Source organism: Mustela lutreola, chromosome 5 (assembly GCF_030435805.1).
Source record: "Mustela lutreola isolate mMusLut2 chromosome 5, mMusLut2.pri, whole genome shotgun sequence".
NCBI classification, from domain to species: Eukaryota; Metazoa; Chordata; class Mammalia; order Carnivora; family Mustelidae; genus Mustela; species Mustela lutreola.
The window spans coordinates 115,936,152-115,955,266 of NC_081294.1; the positions used below are offsets into that span (position 1 = coordinate 115,936,152).

Consider the following 19,115-nt stretch of genomic DNA (forward strand, 5'->3'; position numbering starts at 1 on the left):
AAAGGAGGATGAAATTCTGCATCCCCATCTTAGCCATCCTGGACTTCACACTGCCTTCTGAGTGGGGCATAACCTTGAGTGAGAGTTTACTGCAGCTAAAGGCAGTTCCCAGTGAGAAACACAAAAGCTGTTATTACTACCAGCTAGGGATGAGTGCATCAGTCCCAAGAAGGGATTTGGGCAGAGGATCACTTTGTCTACTATTGGAAAATAGTATAAAATTGGGACACAGGTTGAAGAATGGAAATCAGACTGGGTCAGAGAAGCTAATGACTTGCAAAGAGAGTTTAAAGTACCTTTAGTTTCTAATTGGAAGATGGTTGGACCTCTGGACTCGTCTCGGGTTTCATAGATTTATCCACCTATTTTCCCCAAATGCTTCTCTGAAGAGTTCCTTTAAAAGACCTCTCATGAAATTCTCTCAAAAAAAGATGGATGAATGTTATGGTCCACCATTTCTAGGTTTCTTTATTATTTGAAAGGAGATTAGAGCTTCAGTGTCTTAAAAATGTTATGGCAAATTTTATTGCTTTAAATGTTTACACAAGTCACCTAAACTATATATTCAGCTGTGTAAGTTGTATCTATCGGGTTCTGTATGTTCTGAATTATATTTTCCCAATTAATCTTTCTTATATAAACATGATTAAAATGGTTTCTATTTAAATGTATAATAGTATCTTAAGTGTAGACCATATTTGGGAGATTAATTATTTTATTCAAGAGTCAGCAAACTTTTTCTCTAAAGGGCCAGTAAGTGAATATTTTAGACCTGTGCGCTATTATGGCTCTTTTCTAGATACTCAACTTTGCCTTTGTAGCACAATAAAGTGTGGGACAGTACGCAATTGAATGAACTTGGCTGTATTCCAGTAAAACTCCATGAAAAGGATTTGGCCACAGAGTAGTAGTTTTGTGATTCCTGATTTTATTAATAAAGCTCTTGAGTTTATATCCTCAAGTGCCTTCTTTAGGTGGAGAAATGAGTGTCAACAAAATGGACCTGGCATGCTAGTTTGAATGATTGTAGTTTGTAGCCAGGTTGCTAGAGATTACAGTATGAAGCAGAGAGTGATTGGAAATGACTTCAAGGAGCAGATGCCTTTTAGCAAATGTGGATTTTACTCTAGGCAATAGAGACACAACAGGAGGAGAGAGATGTTTGATTCGTCTCTCTCTTTATCTTTCTCTCTCTATCTCTATTTTGGTTGATTCATTCTTAAATTATACATCTGTTCAGCGTTTAACCAAAGGAAATCGCAATCCTGGCAAAATTTTTGTAGAGAAAAATGTTTAAACTAGTATGCCACCTTCTTTTATCTTTATGGATTTTAAAAAATATATATATGGTATTCAGGACTTAGACTCCCAGAGAGACTATGTACTCTGTATTTTAATAGAATGTAGGCTTCAGGATGTGACAATTTGGCTCTGTGTTTTATCGGGTTATGTTTCTGTAATGGTTTACTTTTTTTCTTTATTCCTAACAATCTTCCATTTTTAATACGCAAAACAGTTAACTGATTTGTAGAATTATATTGTGTTGCTTCATTTCCTCTCTCATTACTTAAGTTGTGGTCAGTATTGAAAGAAAATTTTAATCTTTTGATGTTCTTTTTTTTTTTTTTAAGATTTTATTTATTTATTTGACAAACAGAGATCACAAGTAGGCAGAGAGGCAGGTAGAGAGAGAGGAGGACGCAGGCTCCCTGCCGGGCTCGATCCCAGGACCCTGAGATCATAACCTGAGCTGAAGGCAGAGGCTTTAGCCCACTGAGTCACCCACGCACCCCTCTTTTGATGTTCTTATTGCACAGTAATAATTACAAAATAAGTAAAATCTTCTTTCTTTAAAATTTTAGATTTCGTTTTCTGAAGGCCAGGCACTGTGTACAATCACTCTGACTGTTCTTGCTGATGATGTACCAGAGTTATCAGAGATTGTGAGCATAGCACTGGTTCGGATTACCACAGAAGGGGTAGAGGACCCATTAAAAGGTGCTGCCATTGATCAGAGAAGAAACAAATCTGTGATAACAATTCTGCCCAATGACTCACCTCATGGCTTGGTGGGTTGGCACCCTGAGTTTCTCTTCATTAGAGTCGCAGAGCCTAAAGGTAAGTGTTGTTAAATATTTTTTAGGTTCTAGTTTTATTGGGTAATTTAATTGTAATGTTTACTAGGAATATAAATCCCTTTTGTATATTTATATATTTTTTTTAGTTTGACAGATCATACTCAATCATTTTTACTTTTTGTTTATTAAATTTTATGATCATGTAATCACCCAGGAATAGTGCTATAAGAAATGCTTGTATTCTTTTGAGGTGTTATGGTCATAATAGAAATATCAATATTTTAGTAAGTCATTGCAGTAAAGGGTGACAGGTTTTTATTTTACTTTCTCTTTGTTATCGTTTATTTATCTGTTCTCTTTCCCTTCTCAGATTCCTCTATGTAGATTTTCATCAGTTATAGGCAACAATAAGCAACACAGTGAGTTGCATTTGGTACTCGGGGTATTAATTGTTAAGCCCAAAGCTATAATTTGAATAATTTTTCTGTGAAGTTTAAGTAACCCGTCCCTATTTTCTTTAAGCTTAGTGCCGAGATCTTTGCCTAAATAACTATTCATTTCAGCTTTAGGATTAATAGATTAAAGGCCATTTGACTTTTTTGAACAAACATACTTGAGCATGTATGTATTTATTTAAAATACGCAATGTGAAGCCTCTGAAATTTTCAGACAGTAACATGACGTCTTTCAGAGACCATTCACTTAAATAGTTGATGGGGAAAATGGCATATAATTATGTACCTGGGCCTTTATATGTCTGTATATATGGGAAAAAAAGCCATAGACTTAAAATATGTTCATTTATTCATTCAACCCACATTTTTTTTTTTTTTTTTTTTTTTTTTTAAATTTTTTATTTTTTATAAACATATATTTTTTATATACATATATTTTTATCCCCAGGTCTGTGAATCACCAGGTTTACACACTTCACAGCACTCACCAAATCACATACCCTCCCCAATGTCCATAATCCCACCCCCTTCTCCCCAACCCCCTCCCCCCGGCAACCCTCAGTTTGTTTTGTGAGATTAAGAGTCACTTATAGTTTGTCTCCCTCCCAATCCCATCTTGTTTCATTTATTCTTCTACCCACTTAAGCCTCCATGTTGCATCACCACTTCCTCATATCAGGGAGATCATATGATAGTTGTCTTTCTCTGCTTGACTTATTTCGCTAAGCATGATACGCTCTAGTTCCATCCATGTTGTTGCAAATGGCAAGATTTCATTTCTTTTGATGGCTGCATAGTATTCCATTGTGTATATATACCACATCTTCTTGATCCATTCATCTGTTGATGGACATCTAGGTTCTTTCCATAGTTTGGCTATTGTGGACATTGCTGCTATAAACATTCGGGTGCACGTGTCCCTTTGGATCACTACATTTGTATCTTTAGGGTAAATACCCAATAGTGCAATTGCTGGGTCATAGGGCAGTTCTATTTTCAACATTTTGAGGAACCTCCATGCTGTTTTCCAGAGTGGCTGCACCAGCTTGCATTCCCACCAACAGTGTAGGAGGGTTCCCCTTTCTCCGCATCCTCGCCAGCATCTGTCATTTCCTGACTTGTTGATTTTAGCCATTCTGACTGGTGTGAGGTGATATCTCATTGTGGTTTTGATTTGTATTTCCCTGATGCCGAGTGATATGGAGCACTTTTTCATGTGTCTGTTCGCCATCTGGATGTCTTCTTTGCAGAAATGTCTGTTCATGTCTTCTGCCCATTTCTTGATTGGATTATTTGTTCTTTGGGTGTTGAGTTTGCTAAGTTCTTTATAGATTCTGGACACTAGTCCTTTATCTGATATGTCGTTTGCAAATATCTTCTCCCATTCTGTCAGTTGTCTTTTGATTTTGTTAACTGTTTCCTTTGCTGTGCAAAAGCTTTTGATCTTGATGAAATCCCAGTAGTTCATTTTTGCCCTTGCTTCCCTTGCCTTTTGCGTTGTTCCTAGGAAGATGTTGCTGCGGCAGAGGTCGAAGAGGTTGCTGCCCGTGTTCTCCTCAAGGATTTTGATGGATTCCTTTCGTACATTGAGGTCCTTCATCCATTTTGAGTCTATTTTTGTGTGTGGTGTAAGGAAATGGTCCAATTTCATTTTTCTGCATGTGGCTGTCCAATTTTCCCAGCACCATTTATTGAAAAGGCTGTCTTTTTTCCATTGGACATTCTTTCCTGCTTTGTCGAAGATTAGTTGACCATAGAGTTGAGGGTCTATTTCTGGGCTCTCTATTCTGTTCCATTGATCTATGTGTCTGTTTTTGTGCCAGTACCATGCTGTCTTGATGATGACAGCTTTGTAATAGAGCTTGAAGTCCGGAATTGTGATGCCACCAACGTTGGCTTTCTTTTTCAATATCCCTTTGGCTATTCGAGGTCTTTTCTGGTTCCATATAAATTTTAGAATTATTTGTTCCATTTCTTTGAAAAAGATGGATGGTACTTTGATAGGAATTGCATTAAATGTGTAGATTGCTTTAGGTAGCATAGACATTTTCACAATATTTATTCTTCCAATCCAGGAGCATGGAACATTTTTCCATTTCTTTGTGTCTTCCTCAATTTCTTTCATGAGTACTTTATAGTTTTCTGAGTATAGATTCTGTGTCTCTTTGGTTAGGTTTATTCCTAGGTATCTTATGGTTTTGGATGCAATTGTAAATGGGATTGACTCCTTAATATCTCTTTCTTCTGTCTTGCTCTTGGTGTAGAGAAATGCAACTGATTTCTGTGCATTGATTTTATATCCTGACACTTTACTGAATTCCTGTATAAGTTCTAGCAGTTTTGGAGTGGAGTCTTTTGGGTTTTCCACATATAGTATCATATCATCTGCGAAGAGTGATAATTTGACTTCTTCTTTGCCGATTTGGATGCCTTTAATTTCCTTTTGTTGTCTGATTGCTGAGGCTAGGACCTCTAGTACGATGTTGAATAGCAGTGGTGATAATGGACATCCCTGCCGTGTTCCTGACCTTAGCGGAAAAGCTTTCAGTTTTTCTCCATTGAGAATGATATTTGCGGTGGGTTTTTCATAGATGGCTTTGATGATATTGAGGTATGTGCCCTCTATCCCTACACTTTGAAGAGTTTTGATCAGGAAGGGATGTTGTACTTTGTCAAATGCTTTTTCAGCATCTATTGAGAGTATCATATGGTTCTTGTTCTTACTTTTATTGATGTGTTGTATCACATTGACTGATTTGCGGATGTTGAACCAACCTTGCAGCCCTGGAATAAATCCCACTTGGTCGTGGTGAATAATCTTTTTAATGTACTGTTGAATCCGATTGGCTAGTATTTTGTTGAGTATTTTCGCATCTGTGTTCATCAAGGATATCGGTCTATAGCTCTCTTTTTTGGTGGGATCCTTGTCTGGTTTTGGGATCAAGGTGATGCTGGCCTCATAAAATGAGTTTGGAAGTTTTCCTTCCATTTCTATTTTTTGGAACAGTTTCAGGAGAATAGGAATTAGTTCTTCTTTAAATGTTTGGTAGAATTCCCCCGGGAAGCCGTCTGGCCCTGGGCTTTTGTTTGTTTGGAGATTTTTAATGACTGTTTCAATCTCCTTACTGGTTATGGGTCTGTTCAGGCTTTCTATTTCTTCATGGTTCAGTTGTGGTAGTTTATATGTTTCTAGGAATGCATCCATTTCTTCCAGATTGTCAAATTTATTGCCGTAGAGTTGCTCATAGTATGTTCTTATAATAGTTTGTATTTCCTTGGTGTTAGTTGTGATCTCTCCTCTTTCATTCATGATTTTACTTATTTGGGTCTTTTCTCTTTTCTTTTTGATAAGTCGGGCCAGGGGTTTATCAATTTTATTAATTCTTTCAAAGAACCAGCTCCTAGTTTCGTTGATTTGTTCTATTGTTTTTTTGGTTTCTATTTCATTGATTTCTGCTCTGATCTTTATGATTTCTCTTCTCCTGCTGGGCTTAGGGTTTCTTTCTTGTTCTTTCTCCAGCTCCTTTAGGTGTAGGGTTAGGTTGTGTACCTGAGACCTTTCTTGTTTCTTGAGAAAGGCTTGTACCGCTATATATTTTCCTCTCAGGACTGCCTTTGTTGTGTCCCACAGATTTTGAACCGTTGTATTTTCATTATCATTTGTTTCCATGATTTTTTTCAATTCTTCTTTAATTTCCCGGTTGACCCATTCATTCTTTAGAAGGATACTGTTTAGTCTCCATGTATTTGGGTTCTTTCCAAACTTCCTTTTGTGGTTGAGTTCTAGCTTTAGAGCATTGTGGTCTGAAAATATGCAGGGAATGATCCCAATCTTTTGATACCGGTTGAGTCCTGATTTAGGACCGAGGATGTGATCTATTCTGGAGAATGTTCCATGTGCACTAGAGAAGAATGTGTATTCTGTTGCTTTGGGATGAAATATTCTGAATATATCTGTGATGTCCATCTGGTCCAGTGTGTCATTTAAGGCCTTTATTTCCTTGCTGATCTTTTGCTTGGATGACCTGTCCATTTCAGTGAGGGGAATGTTAAAGTCCCCTACTATTATTGTATTGTTGTTTATGTGTTTCTTTGATTTTGTTATTAATTGGTTTATATAGTTGGCTGCTCCCACGTTGGGGGCATAGATATTTAAAATTGTTAAATCTTCTTGTTGGACAGACCCTTTGAGTATGATATAGTGTCCTTCCTCATCTCTTATTACAGACTTTGGCTTAAAATCTAATTGATCTGATATAAGGATTGCCACTCCTGCTTTCTTCTGATGTCCATTAGCATGGTAAATTCTTTTCCACCCCCTCACTTTAAATCTGGAGGTGTCTTCGGGCTTAAAATGTGTTTCTTGGAGGCAACATATAGATGGGTTTTGTTTTTTTATCCATTCTGATACCCTGTGTCTTTTGACAGGGGCATTTAGCCCATTCACATTCAGGGTAACTATTGAGAGATATGAATTTAGTGCCATTGTATTGCCTGTAAGGTGACTGTTACTGTATATGGTCTCTGTTCCTTTCTGATCTACCACTTGTAGGCTCTCTCTTTGCTTAGAGGACCCCTTTCAATATTTCCTGTAGAGCTGGTTTGGTGTTTGCAAATTCTTTCAGTTTTTGTTTGTCCTGGAAGCTTTTAATCTCTCCTTCTATTTTCAATGATAGCCTAGCTGGATATAGTATTCTTGGCTGCATGTTTTTCTCGTTTAGTGCTCTGAAAATATCATGCCAGCTCTTTCTGGCCTGCCAGGTCTCTGTGGATAAGTCAGCTGCCAATCTAATATTTTTACCATTGTATGTTACAGACTTCTTTTCCCGGGCTGCTTTCAGGATTTTCTCTTTGTCATTGAGACTTGTAAATTTTACTATTATGTGACGGGGTGTGGGCCTATTCTTATTGATTTTGAGGGGCATTCTCTGAACCTCCTGAATTTTGATGCTTGTTCCCTTTGCCATATTGGGGAAATTCTCCCCAATAATTCTCTCCAGTATACCTTCTGCTCCCCTCTCACTTTCTTCTTCTTCTGGAATCCCAATTATTCTAATGTTGTTTCGTCTTATGGTGTCACTTATTTCTCGAATTCTCCCCTCGTGGTCCAGTAGCTGTTTGTCCCTCTTTTTTTTTTTTTTTTTTTTTTTTTTTTTTTTTTTTAAAGATTTTTTATTTATTTACTTGAGAGAGAGACAGTGAGAGACAGCACGAATGAGGAGAAGGTCAGAGAGAGAAGCAGACTCTCCATGGAGCTGGGAGCCTGATGCGGGACTCGATCCCGGGACTCCAGGATCATGACCTGAGCCGAAGGCAGTCGTCCAACCAACTGAGCCACCCAGGCGTCCCTGTTTGTCCCTCTTTTGATCAGCTTCTTTATTCTCTGTCATTTGGTCTTCTATATCACTAATTCTTTCTTCTGCCTCATTTATCCTAGCAGTGAGAGCCTCCATTTTTGATTGCACCTCATTAATAGCTTTTTTGATTTCAACTTGGTTAGATTTTAGTTCCTTTATTTCTCCAGAAAGGGCTTTTACATCTCTCGAGAGGGTTTCTCTAATATCTTCCATGCCTTTTTCGAGCCCGGCTAGAACCTTGAGAATTGTCATTCTGAACTCTAGATCTGACATATTACCGATGTCTGTATTGATTAGGTCCCTAGCCTTCAGTACTGCCTCTTGTTCTTTTTTTTGTGGTGAATTTTTACGTCTTGTCATTTTGTCCAGATAAGAGTAAATGAAGGGGCAAGTAAAATACTAAAAGGGTGGCAACAACCCCAGGAAAATATGCTTTAGCCAAATTAGAAGAGATCCAAAATCGTGAGTGGGGAGAAAGGGGATAAAAAGAGGTTCAAAAAGGAAGAAAGAAAAAAGAAAAAAAAAAAAAAGAAAAGAAAAGAAAAGAATTTTTTTTTAAAAAAGAAAACACCTAAGAAAAATGTAAATATATATATATATATATATTAGATAAACTAGTAAAAAATCGTTAAAAAAGAAAAAGGTAACAGTTAAAAAAAAAAAAATTTTACCCGAAGGCGAGAAAAAAAAAAAAAAATGAAAAAGAAAAAATTAAATTAACTGCAAGACTAAAAAAAATCACAGGAAAAAAGCCATGAGTTCCGTGCTTGGCTTTCTCCTCCTCTGGAATTCTGCTGCTCTCCTTGGTATTGAAACCGCACTCCTTGGTAGGTGAACTTGGTCTCGGCTGGATTTCTTGTTGATCTTCTGGGGGAGGGGCCTGTTGTAGTGATTCTCAAGTGTCTGCCCCAGGCGGAATTACACTGCCCTTACACAGGGCCGGGGTGAGTAATCCGCTCGGGTTTGCTTTCAGGAGCTTTTGTTCCCTGAGCGCTTTCCCTAGAGTTCCGGAGGACGGGAATACAAATGGCGGCCTCCTGGTCTCCGGCCTGGAGGAGCCGAGAGCCCAGGGCCGCACTCCTCAGTGCGCCCTCAGAGAACAGCGCCCAGTTACTCCCGTCTGCCTGACCTCCGGCCGCGCTCTGAGCTCACTGAGCCTGCGACCGGTTCAAGGTAACACGGAGCTGCGAGCTTACTGTCGGCTCTGTCTCTGCAGCCGGCTTTCCCGTTCCAATACCCGCAAGCTCTGCGACACTCAGACACCCCCGATCCTTCTGTGACCCTGCGGGACCTGAGGCCACGCTGACCCCGCGTGTGCTTCGCCCCGGTTTAGCCTCTGGAGCGATGTCCCTCAGCGGAACAGACTTTTAAAAGTCCTGATTTTGTGCGCGGTTGCTCCGCCGCTTGCCGGGAGCCGGCCCCTCCCCCCGGGGTCTATCTTCCCGTCGCTTTTCAACCCACATTTTGAAGCAGCTAGTAAGTGCCACAAACTGTGCTGTGTTTTCTGGAAACAAAAAGACACAGTCTTAGGTTATTAGAACCTCACAGACCAGTGGGGAAGATTGACAAGCATTTTTTTGGCCATTTATGTAGCAAATTTAAATTTAGATTTAAAAATCTAAAAACTAAAATTAAAAAATTGATGCTGTGACAGCCTTTGATCCTTGTGACAGACCTCAGTAAAAGAAAATTACTCTTCTAATGATTAAGTTATTAAATGACGACTTTGTGTAAGTTTTCATTTTTTAAAAGATTTTATGCATTTATTTATTTGAGAGAGAAAGAGTGCAGAGGGACAAGCAGACTCCGGTGCTGAATGTAGAGCCAGATGCAGGGCTTGGTCACCACGACTGTGAGATCATGACCTGAGCTGAAACCCAGAGTCAGACGCTTAACCCACTGAACTGCCCAGGCGCCCCATATATTTTTATTTTCAAAATCTTCTTAGCATTTGTAATTAGCTGTCAATCAGCACATAAGTAGTTTCCTAAGATTTCCAGCAATTTTTGTTAAAGCTCATGTTATATATAAAGTAGGAGGGTGCTTTAGAGAACCTGAAGTGAGGATTTAGAACTGGGATATAATGTACTAAATACAGCACAACTTTGCAGACAGAGGGGAGCAAAGCACAAAATACTTCTTGGCTGGGGGAGTATACATTAGGATAGTGCAGAATATTTCACCTGAAATTCTTTGAATGGTTCAACTACAAATAGAAAATCTTGTTTACTTGAGGCATGTCTTTCTCACAGAGAACATCACCATTCTTCAGTTACCAATTGTTCGAAATAAAGGACTGTTTGGGGCCATTGGCATTCATTTGATAGCTAAACCCAATTTCTTATTGCATGTCGATAATCAAGCTACTGAGAATGAAGATTATGTGCTACAAGAAACAATAGTAATGATGAAAGAAAACATAAAAGAAACTTACATGAAAGTTGCCATTTTGTCGGTAAGTTTAAGCTGCAATGAATAGGATATAAAATAAAGGAAATATACTTAAAGATAAAAACGTGATTAAAAAAAGAAAAATGTGATCCTCTTAGAGATAAAAATCTTTAAAAAGGTTGCTTTAATGTAAAATTGTGAATACTTTAACTGGAATATTGTTCGAATGACCTTTGAAGCCTTGAATTGGGATTTAGTGGGATCCACTGTTTTGTTGGTTGGTTAGTTTTAAACTAATGAATGAATGAATAAAATGCCCAAATTAATCTGGTTATTTTTATTGTTGGTTTGATAGGGCAGTATTTTCATGTCATGATAAAATTACTCAAATGAAGATTATGCTTCAGGGGGTTTAGATCTGGTTTTAGTGCTCTCTCATGATTATAAGGAGAAAAGTGTATATATGTAATGACTCATAAGAAAATGAGAGTAGTTAATAGTGTTATGTATAGTATTGCATAATAACTAAACGTTGTATATATTACTATACTATATATGACTGTATTAAAATAAATATATCATATATTATTCGGTAAAGATAATGTTGCCTAGTAACATTAGTGCTCCTAATAGTGGTATTAGCGATAGCGGATAATAGTGGCTTCTGGAAAGGACATTCTGGGAAAGACATGAGAGATGGAACAAAACAGAAGTTTCTTTTCCTGTTCATTATATATTTGTGTTACCTTTTGAAAATTTTTATTACCTATCCAGAAATAAGGTAACAGTTTTTAAAAAGTTAATTAAAATATAGGATAGTATCTAGATTTGTAAGTCTAGAGCTTTCACTTTTAAGACATATGTAGAATTTACCATTTCTTCTAAATTTGGGGGGTACTATATACATAAAACATATTGGATAGTATATGATCGTAATTGTGTGATGGATTTTTAAAAATTGTTTTACTTGCTAATGAGTATTTGGCTTCGATTAAATTTGTCAGTGGGAATGTATTAAATATAAAAAGGAATCTTTCTTGTGTCTGTGAAAGAGCTACCCATTCCAGTAGGCTGTCCTTTATTTCTCACTGAAAAGTACTGGGTTTCCAAGGTAAATTCAGTGTATTTTTAAAAATAGAACATAATCTCTCTCCTGTTCTCCCCTCCACCCCCCACCTCAGGATAATGTTCCCGAGTTGGAGGAAGGATTTATTGTCAACATCACTGATGTGTACCTGGTGAATTCTGACTTCTCTGCAGTTCAGCCAAGTGTGCGGAGGCCTGGGATAGAAATTGTTGAGATAATGATTGAAGAAAATGATGATCCCAGAGGAATTTTTAAGTTTCATGTTACCACAGTGAGATAAACTTTAATGTATTTATAGTAATACAGAAGCTTCTACCTACTGATTTGGCCAATGTCATATATTTTCCACAAAATAATTGGCTTTGCTTCTAGATATTTATTAAATACATGTCTTAAAATTTGTCTTATAGACTTCTTAGTTCTCTTTTTGTTAGACCGATGAATCAAGCAAGGTTATTTTCATTAAATTTAAACCACAGTGTTCTAGAGGTGCCTGTCTCAGTTAGAAGAGTGTGTCTCTTGATCTCAAGACCATAGATGTTGAGTGTAGAGATTACCTAAATGAATAAAGAAGTTTAAAAACTTTTTAAAAATGTAAGGATTGTGGACACCTATTATGTATATTTATTTCTGATACTGGTTTCTGTTTTGAAGGGTGAAATAGAAGAAGAAATAATAAATTTAGAAAGTGATGACATATAAGAAGTTAGTTTTGTCTGGTGTTTTAACTTATGTTCTTTACTTAAAGGATATTGATGGAGCCATTACTGCCTATGAGGTGCCTCCACCCCTGAATGTTCTTCAGGTTCCTGTAGTCCGGCTGGCTGGAAGCTTTGGGGCGGTCAATGTTTATTGGAAAGCAACAGTGGACACGGCTAGCCTGGAAGACTTTAAGCCATCTCATGGGATTCTTGAATTTGCAGATAAACAGGTATGCTGTCCTAAACATACTAGCTATTTTTGGTTATACCTCAAACATTTTATAGATATCCACCAAATGAATATATATTAGTGACTGCTAAATGTATTATACTTTGTATATTAAGCCAAACAGAATTATTATTAGTTAACATGTTATGATCTATTAATGGACATAGGAAGAGAACACAAAGAGGCAAGATTTCTGAACTCCCCCACCTGATCTTATTTTAAGCAGAAGTTAAAGGAGGATAATAAATGACTTAGAAGTACCTAAGAATATTTTTTAAAGGGCCTGATGAACTTCAATATTCCTATGAACTTTAGGTTAATTTATTCTATTTTTTTTTTTTTAAAGATTTTGTTTATTTATGTAAGAGAGAGAGAGAGCAGGGGTTTATGTTTGTATAATTGTTATTACAGCCTATCTGGCATTTTAAATATTTTTATTCAAGAATCAGGCTTCACTGGTTTTTGTATACATAAATAACGCTATATTTTATTACATATGTAATGTCCTTTATCTTGAAAATAATAGAACATAAATTTCTGACTTTGAAATACTCTATAATTTTAAAATAGTATTATAAACATAACAGTACAGAATATACTTTTTTGTACTATGTTTCTGGTCAATAAGTTTATTTATATATGATCAAAAATTGCTATTATATCTTCCTTGCCTCTTGTCCTCCCAACCCCCTTCTTCTTTCTCTCCCTCCCTTTTCCCCTTCTTCCTTGTTTCTTTTGTAGGTTACTGCAGTGATAGAGATTACCATCATTGATGATGCTGAACTTGAACTCATGGAGACATTCAATATTTCCTTAGTCAGGGTGGCTGGAGGTGGCAGGCTTGGTGATGATGTTGTGCTAACTGTTGTTATTCCACAAAATGATTCCCCATTTGGAGTATTTGGATTTGAAGAAAAGACTGTAAGTTACATACATGGGTAGGAGGGTGCCTTCCCTTGGGCTAATGTTTTTTGTTTTTTTGTTTTTTTTTGTAATTTTTAGAAGAAAGCGGTCTTTCGTTTTTTAAAAAACTGTTACCCTTCACTTACAATTCTCTGCTCAGGAGTCCTTAGAGTTGACTATTGAATTAATGGCTGGTCCTCTCATCTGTGTTTGACAGTGATGAGTATTCGTACATCAGGTAATTCCAAGGGGGAACAAATTCTTTTTATTGGGTGACATAGACCAAGAGCTTCTTTTTGTCCATACGTTCTGCTCTCAGCCTGCCTTGCTCCCAGACCCCCATCCTGATCACAAGGCAAGATTCAGTCATGGATCTAAGTGTTACACCCTTCTGTTACTCTCTCTTGACTTATATTGAACAAAAAACCACATTCACCCCAGCTCAAGTGTTTGTATTTCTCCTTTCTTCTCTCTTCCTTCCCACTGGCTGTCTCCTTCCAAGACTTACAAGAGGGAAGCTGATTATTATTATCACTTTAACTGCAGAGGAAGAGAAAAAAAAACTTAACCAATCATTTATGCTGCCAGATTGGGTGGCTAGTACAAATGACCTCTACATCTTAAATATAAAATGAATTGTTAAAACTATGTCATAATTATACACAATGATTTTATGACATAATTTTTAAGACTATTTTTCAAAGGAAATTCCAAGATGAAATAATCATAAATACATGGAGGTAATTCCAATATACACAACTTTTCTGGCTCTATTGGTCACCATTCTCTTTATTTGATCACTTGTAGGTAATCAGTGATTCGTCATAGATCATTTTATATAATAAACAGTTTGTGCTAATTCTCATTGTCTTTATTGTTCTGTGGATACAAGGCTAGACCTACAGCTAGCCTGTTAGGGCTGGGCATCCCAGATGTTCCAGAATTTAAGTAAACACTAATAATTGCCTAATGGCTTGATTATTGAAATTTCAATTTCATTAGAGAATGGGAAGCATAAAAGGGACAGGACACATTTCTGCTATAACCTAGTGAGGGTCTCTTGGGGAAGGAATAAGCGGAAGTGTTTGTAAGGACTGGTAGATTCACAGGAGAGTGGCTGTGAATGTTTGCTCAGCAAAATGGAAAGTCTGGGAAACATAAAACTATAAGTATAAAGAAGAGAGTTAGAACTATCCATTATATTATTCACTTGAGATACGGACATCATTAATATTTTGTTGTATTTCCAACAATACTTTTTTCTTTGTGTATGTGAAAAGAAGTATTTTAATCTGTATAAATATATAACTTAATTTTTATAACGTGTCTCTGTTAGCTTTTGAGGTAGATAAAAGGTTCAGGATTTTGGTCAAATCTTCAATGGGAAAACCTTAAGATAATGTTGTTGCTTTTAACATGGTCACACTTCTGGACTCAGGCATTAGACTGTATATTTACAAGCTTCTCTCAGTGTCAGGGAAAATGAAGTTACATTGCTTTTCGTAAGTAAGTTTTCTTTATTCATTTTCTCTGAACTGCTGTTATCGACTTTAGTGCACTCTTGGTCTGGGAACTGATATCTTCTTCAACTTCAAATTAACTTCAAATTTCTAGTTTGTCTTGCGATGTCAAAGTGGTAAGAGTGAGCCTGTGTTATTTCTCATGAGCCTTGTGACAAGGACATGAGTTGCTATCTGTAAATCCTGTGCTTTATACTCAGTAGGTGTCCATCACTATTTTTAATCCTTGTAGTATCAGGAGAGCCTTGTTGCTCAGCTCTTTGTGGCTCTTTCTTCGATAGTCTGTTTCTTACTGCCAAAGGCTCTTGATAACACAGAATTTATCTTTTAACATGTATCTGAGATGCATAGTACTGTGCATACAGTGGACATTTTGTTAGCATTATCTGATGAAACATTAAGATTTAGAACCGTAGGATATTGAGGAAAGATTTTTAGTGTAAACCTGTCAAATGAATAAGCTGCTCCCAAGGGCAATATGGTAAGTATACCAAAGCACTGGCCCCAGCAGAGGCTCAAGAAATCTGCTTGGGACACCTCAACTCAAATGTCATTATCTGTGGAAGAAAAAAGGAAGGACTTATCTATGGATCCTGAGTTTATAGTTGATTTTTCCTATCTCACTTTGTTTGCTCCTTATTTATTATTTCTCTTCTCTGAGGAGGGGTATGGGTGTGGAGTCAGAACATTTGAAGCAAAGAGGAGGCTCCTCTTCTCCAAATATGTGCATAGAGCTAGCCCCCAGATCCTTAGAGTTTCCATGAGGCTTAAATGAGATAGAGTATATGTCAGAACTGACATATGATAGAAGCTCAATAAATATTAATTGGTTCTAAATCTCTGCTCTTGGGTGCCTGAGTGGCTCAGTTGGTTAAACGACAGCCTTCAGCTCAAGTCATGATCCTGGAGTTCCGGAATCGAGTCCCACATTGCGCTCTCAGCTCCATGGGGAGTCCGTTTCTCCCTCTGACCTTCTGCCCTCTCATGCTCTCTCTCTCTCAAATAAATAAATAAAATCTTTTTTTTTTAAGTTTTTATTTATTCATTTGACAGAGATCACCAGTGTGCAGAGAGGCAGGCAGAGAGAGAGGAGGAAGCAGGCTCCCTGCTGAGCAGAGAGCTTGATGCAAGGCTTGATCCCAGGACCCCGAGATCACGACCTGAGCCGAAGGCAGAGGCTTTAACCCACTGAGCCACCCAGGCACCCCAATAAATAATATCTTTAAAAAAATAAAGATAAAATAAATCTCTTTTCTTGGCATCAGCACAAAATCTCATGGGGGAAAAAACAAAAAACAACAGCTTTGTATTAGATATTTAATTGTCCGTCAGTCTTAAAAATGGAGAGCATTGCATTATATTTTTATATTTACATAACAGGTAGACATTACAGGCTCAGTTTGGACTTTGCTTCAGAGTCAGTATATGCAATTCAGTTGAACAAATTCTCTTAATAAGGATCTAGTGTAGAAACTAAATGGTACAGGTAAATCAAAGTATTGAATGTCTTTCTTTATGTCGGGTTAATAAAACCTCTTTTAAATTGGACTTACTGCAGATAATTAGGAGGGCACTTCTGGCCTGTATTATGTGGGGAGCCTGACTACCATTAACTAAGAACTCCTAAATCCTACATCCTTAACATAATAAGTGTTTATTTCTTCTTCGTGTAAGAGTCCTACACCTGTGTTCCTGGTGGGGTCTTATGGACACCTCATCTCCATCTGACATTTCAGGTACCAGACTCTTTCCTTTTCCCATTCTATCCTCCTCTGGGTCCTGGAATCCTCACTAGTCACCCAGAAAATGGGAAAACATGGAATGTGGAATGTTCTGTGGGAAGTTGATGGCCAGACTGTGAGGAGCATACTTCATTTCCCATATGGTCTGCTGGCCAGAATTCAGTCACATGCTCCACCTAATTACAAGAGAGCCCAGGAAATGCCAAGTAGCAGAGTGTTTCGGACAAAAAGGAAATAGGGTTTGGCAAAACATTTTTTTTTCTTTCTGCCACATGATCGTACCATGAACAGAGTTCTAAACTGAAAAGTAGATGTTATAAATAGAAATAAGATTGTTTTTCTTGCTTCATTTTTTCCCCCCACCTAACTTTGTTGTCTTTCTTTTAGGTGATGGTTGATGAATCTCTTTTGTCTGATGACCCTGATTCATATGTGACATTGACGGTTGTCCGGTCCCCAGGAGGAAAAGGGGCTGTTCGGCTTCAGTGGACCCTAGATGAGACAGCTAAAAATGATCTCAGGCCTTTGAATGGGACGCTTCTTTTTGATGAGGTATAGTCAGTGTCAGGACTCCTACAGTTTTACTCGAACTTGTGTTTGTTTTTTTCCCATAGTATTGCTTATGAATTCATATGATGGTATTTACGATGTATCTGGAATCTTTTTAAAATCATATGCACTTTGGAGGACATTGACACACACACACCCTAGAAATCTGAAATCAAATTTAATTTAGACACTGCCTCCATCCCACCATGAAAACTACTCTTCTCTCAACATTTTCTCTCCAATTAAGGACAAAAACCAGTCAACCAAGCTAGACATCTGGATGTCATCCCCATTTCTACTTCCTTTGTAACTCTTATCTATATTTGATCACTGGGTTTGGTCACATTTTAGACAATTTAGAGGTCATGTTAATTCCCCCCCTTTTTTCCTATTAAAAATTTAAATGGGATTTATGGTCAGAGCTAAATTTTATATAGTAATTCTTCCAGAAGCAGCTCATAATTCCTAAGATACAAAAAGGACACACTTTAAAAATGCTTATAGACATAAACATTATTCCACTAATGAGGACACCCAAAATTTGGCTCAATCTGGAAAACGTTTTATTCCTCTCATTTGATATAGACAGAGTCTCAGAAGACCATTGTACTGCGCACACTTCGTGATATTGTGTTGGAAGAGAACAAGCATTTCACCATTCAGTTGATATCAATTGATGAGGTAGAAATATCTCCAGTGAAAGGTAAGAGAAATTCACATTTTTGGGTCTTAAAAAGTAGGTACTCAGAAAAATACAACCAAGTAACCAATACTCACAAACCTAAGTTTTATAATTCCTAAAATGTTTGCTAAAACATAAAGATGTCATTTCACATCTGTACTACAGCCAAAAAGATTTTTAAAACTAAAATTCTAATACCTGATATTGATAAAGTTGTATGTCAGAGATTTCACAATACTTAGCTCTGTGATTTTTTAAAAAGATGTTTATTGTAGTGATGCTTATAAAATAAAATATGGAAGCTTCCTAAATGGTCCAGCAATAGGAGACCTGTTAAATATGAGAGAATACCATGTAAGTGTTCGAAAGGATATAGCAGAAAAAGCCTTAATTACATTAAAACTTAAAAACAATTACATGGGTAACCGCTGTGTTATGGCAGACTTCATAACATGTTCAAGGTCATCCCATTTTTGTCATGTGCTCATTACAAGTGTGTGGAATTATTTACTTGAAATGTTGATAGTGGGTTTTAATTACCTAGATTTTCTACACATATTTGTAATGGTCACATATTACTTTTACAATAAAATATTATTTTAAAACCTAGCATATTGCATGTTTTTCAGCCTACTATGTGTATTTTCATCTGAAAGTGATTACTTCAATGTTTTGATATTTCAGAAACAGACATTGTAATTCTTCTTTGCCTATAGCCCATATGCAAATTTTTTTCTTTGATCTGGAGAGAAAGAATTAATGTTTCTAAAGCAATTGCATTGTGCTATGTGTTAATAGTAACGTAAAATAAATGGCCCAGCCGCTTTGATAGGATAGCTTAGTGACTGTCACATGCCTTTCTTTGCCATCAAGAACTCCATTGTATGTGAAAGTCTGTGGCCAAAAAAGCAGAATTTTGTGGCCAAAAAGATTGTTAAAATTAAAGGAATATCACGTACATACCTAAGCTAGTTGTTTTTTTTGCATTTTTATCTAGAGTACTTTCTAACAAATCATATGATTGTACCATATTCTTCCACACATCTTACGTTAGCTCAGTTGTTAGCATCCTGTTAAATGTCAGGATTGATGACATGCAGACTAACTAGACCCAAGAATAAGAATATACTAGTGATTCAGGGTGAGTCATATATCAATAAAAAATTTCGTAATATATTTCAGACTGTGACATACTTGGACATGACAAACCACTTTTGGTTTTATTAATCCATGCCATAGAAGTGAGACTATGGTAATTCATCCCTTGTTTGATGAAACCGTAATAAGAGCTTCTGGAAACGATTTTCTTCAAGTTACTGCTAAATTATAATATGAATAGTCACATTATTTGATATGGTTTTCTTACCATTAATATTTGACACATTTTTATAGATGCTTATAAGCAATAATGGATCAGAAAA

The 19,115-nt window shown here is 36.9% G+C and overlaps 1 protein-coding gene across 1 annotated transcript in view; it reads left to right on the forward strand.

The window, feature by feature from the left end:
- Window positions 1–19,115, forward strand: part of ADGRV1 (adhesion G protein-coupled receptor V1) — a 544,366-nt gene that overhangs the window by 167,959 nt on the left and 357,292 nt on the right. The window contains exons 54-60 of the mRNA XM_059175461.1: window positions 1,863–2,118; window positions 10,143–10,345; window positions 11,463–11,639; window positions 12,117–12,299; window positions 13,040–13,219; window positions 16,851–17,015; window positions 17,598–17,715. Of these exons, the coding sequence (XP_059031444.1) occupies window positions 1,863–2,118; window positions 10,143–10,345; window positions 11,463–11,639; window positions 12,117–12,299; window positions 13,040–13,219; window positions 16,851–17,015; window positions 17,598–17,715 (1,282 nt within the window). The remainder of the gene's footprint in view (window positions 1–1,862; window positions 2,119–10,142; window positions 10,346–11,462; window positions 11,640–12,116; window positions 12,300–13,039; window positions 13,220–16,850; window positions 17,016–17,597; window positions 17,716–19,115) is intronic.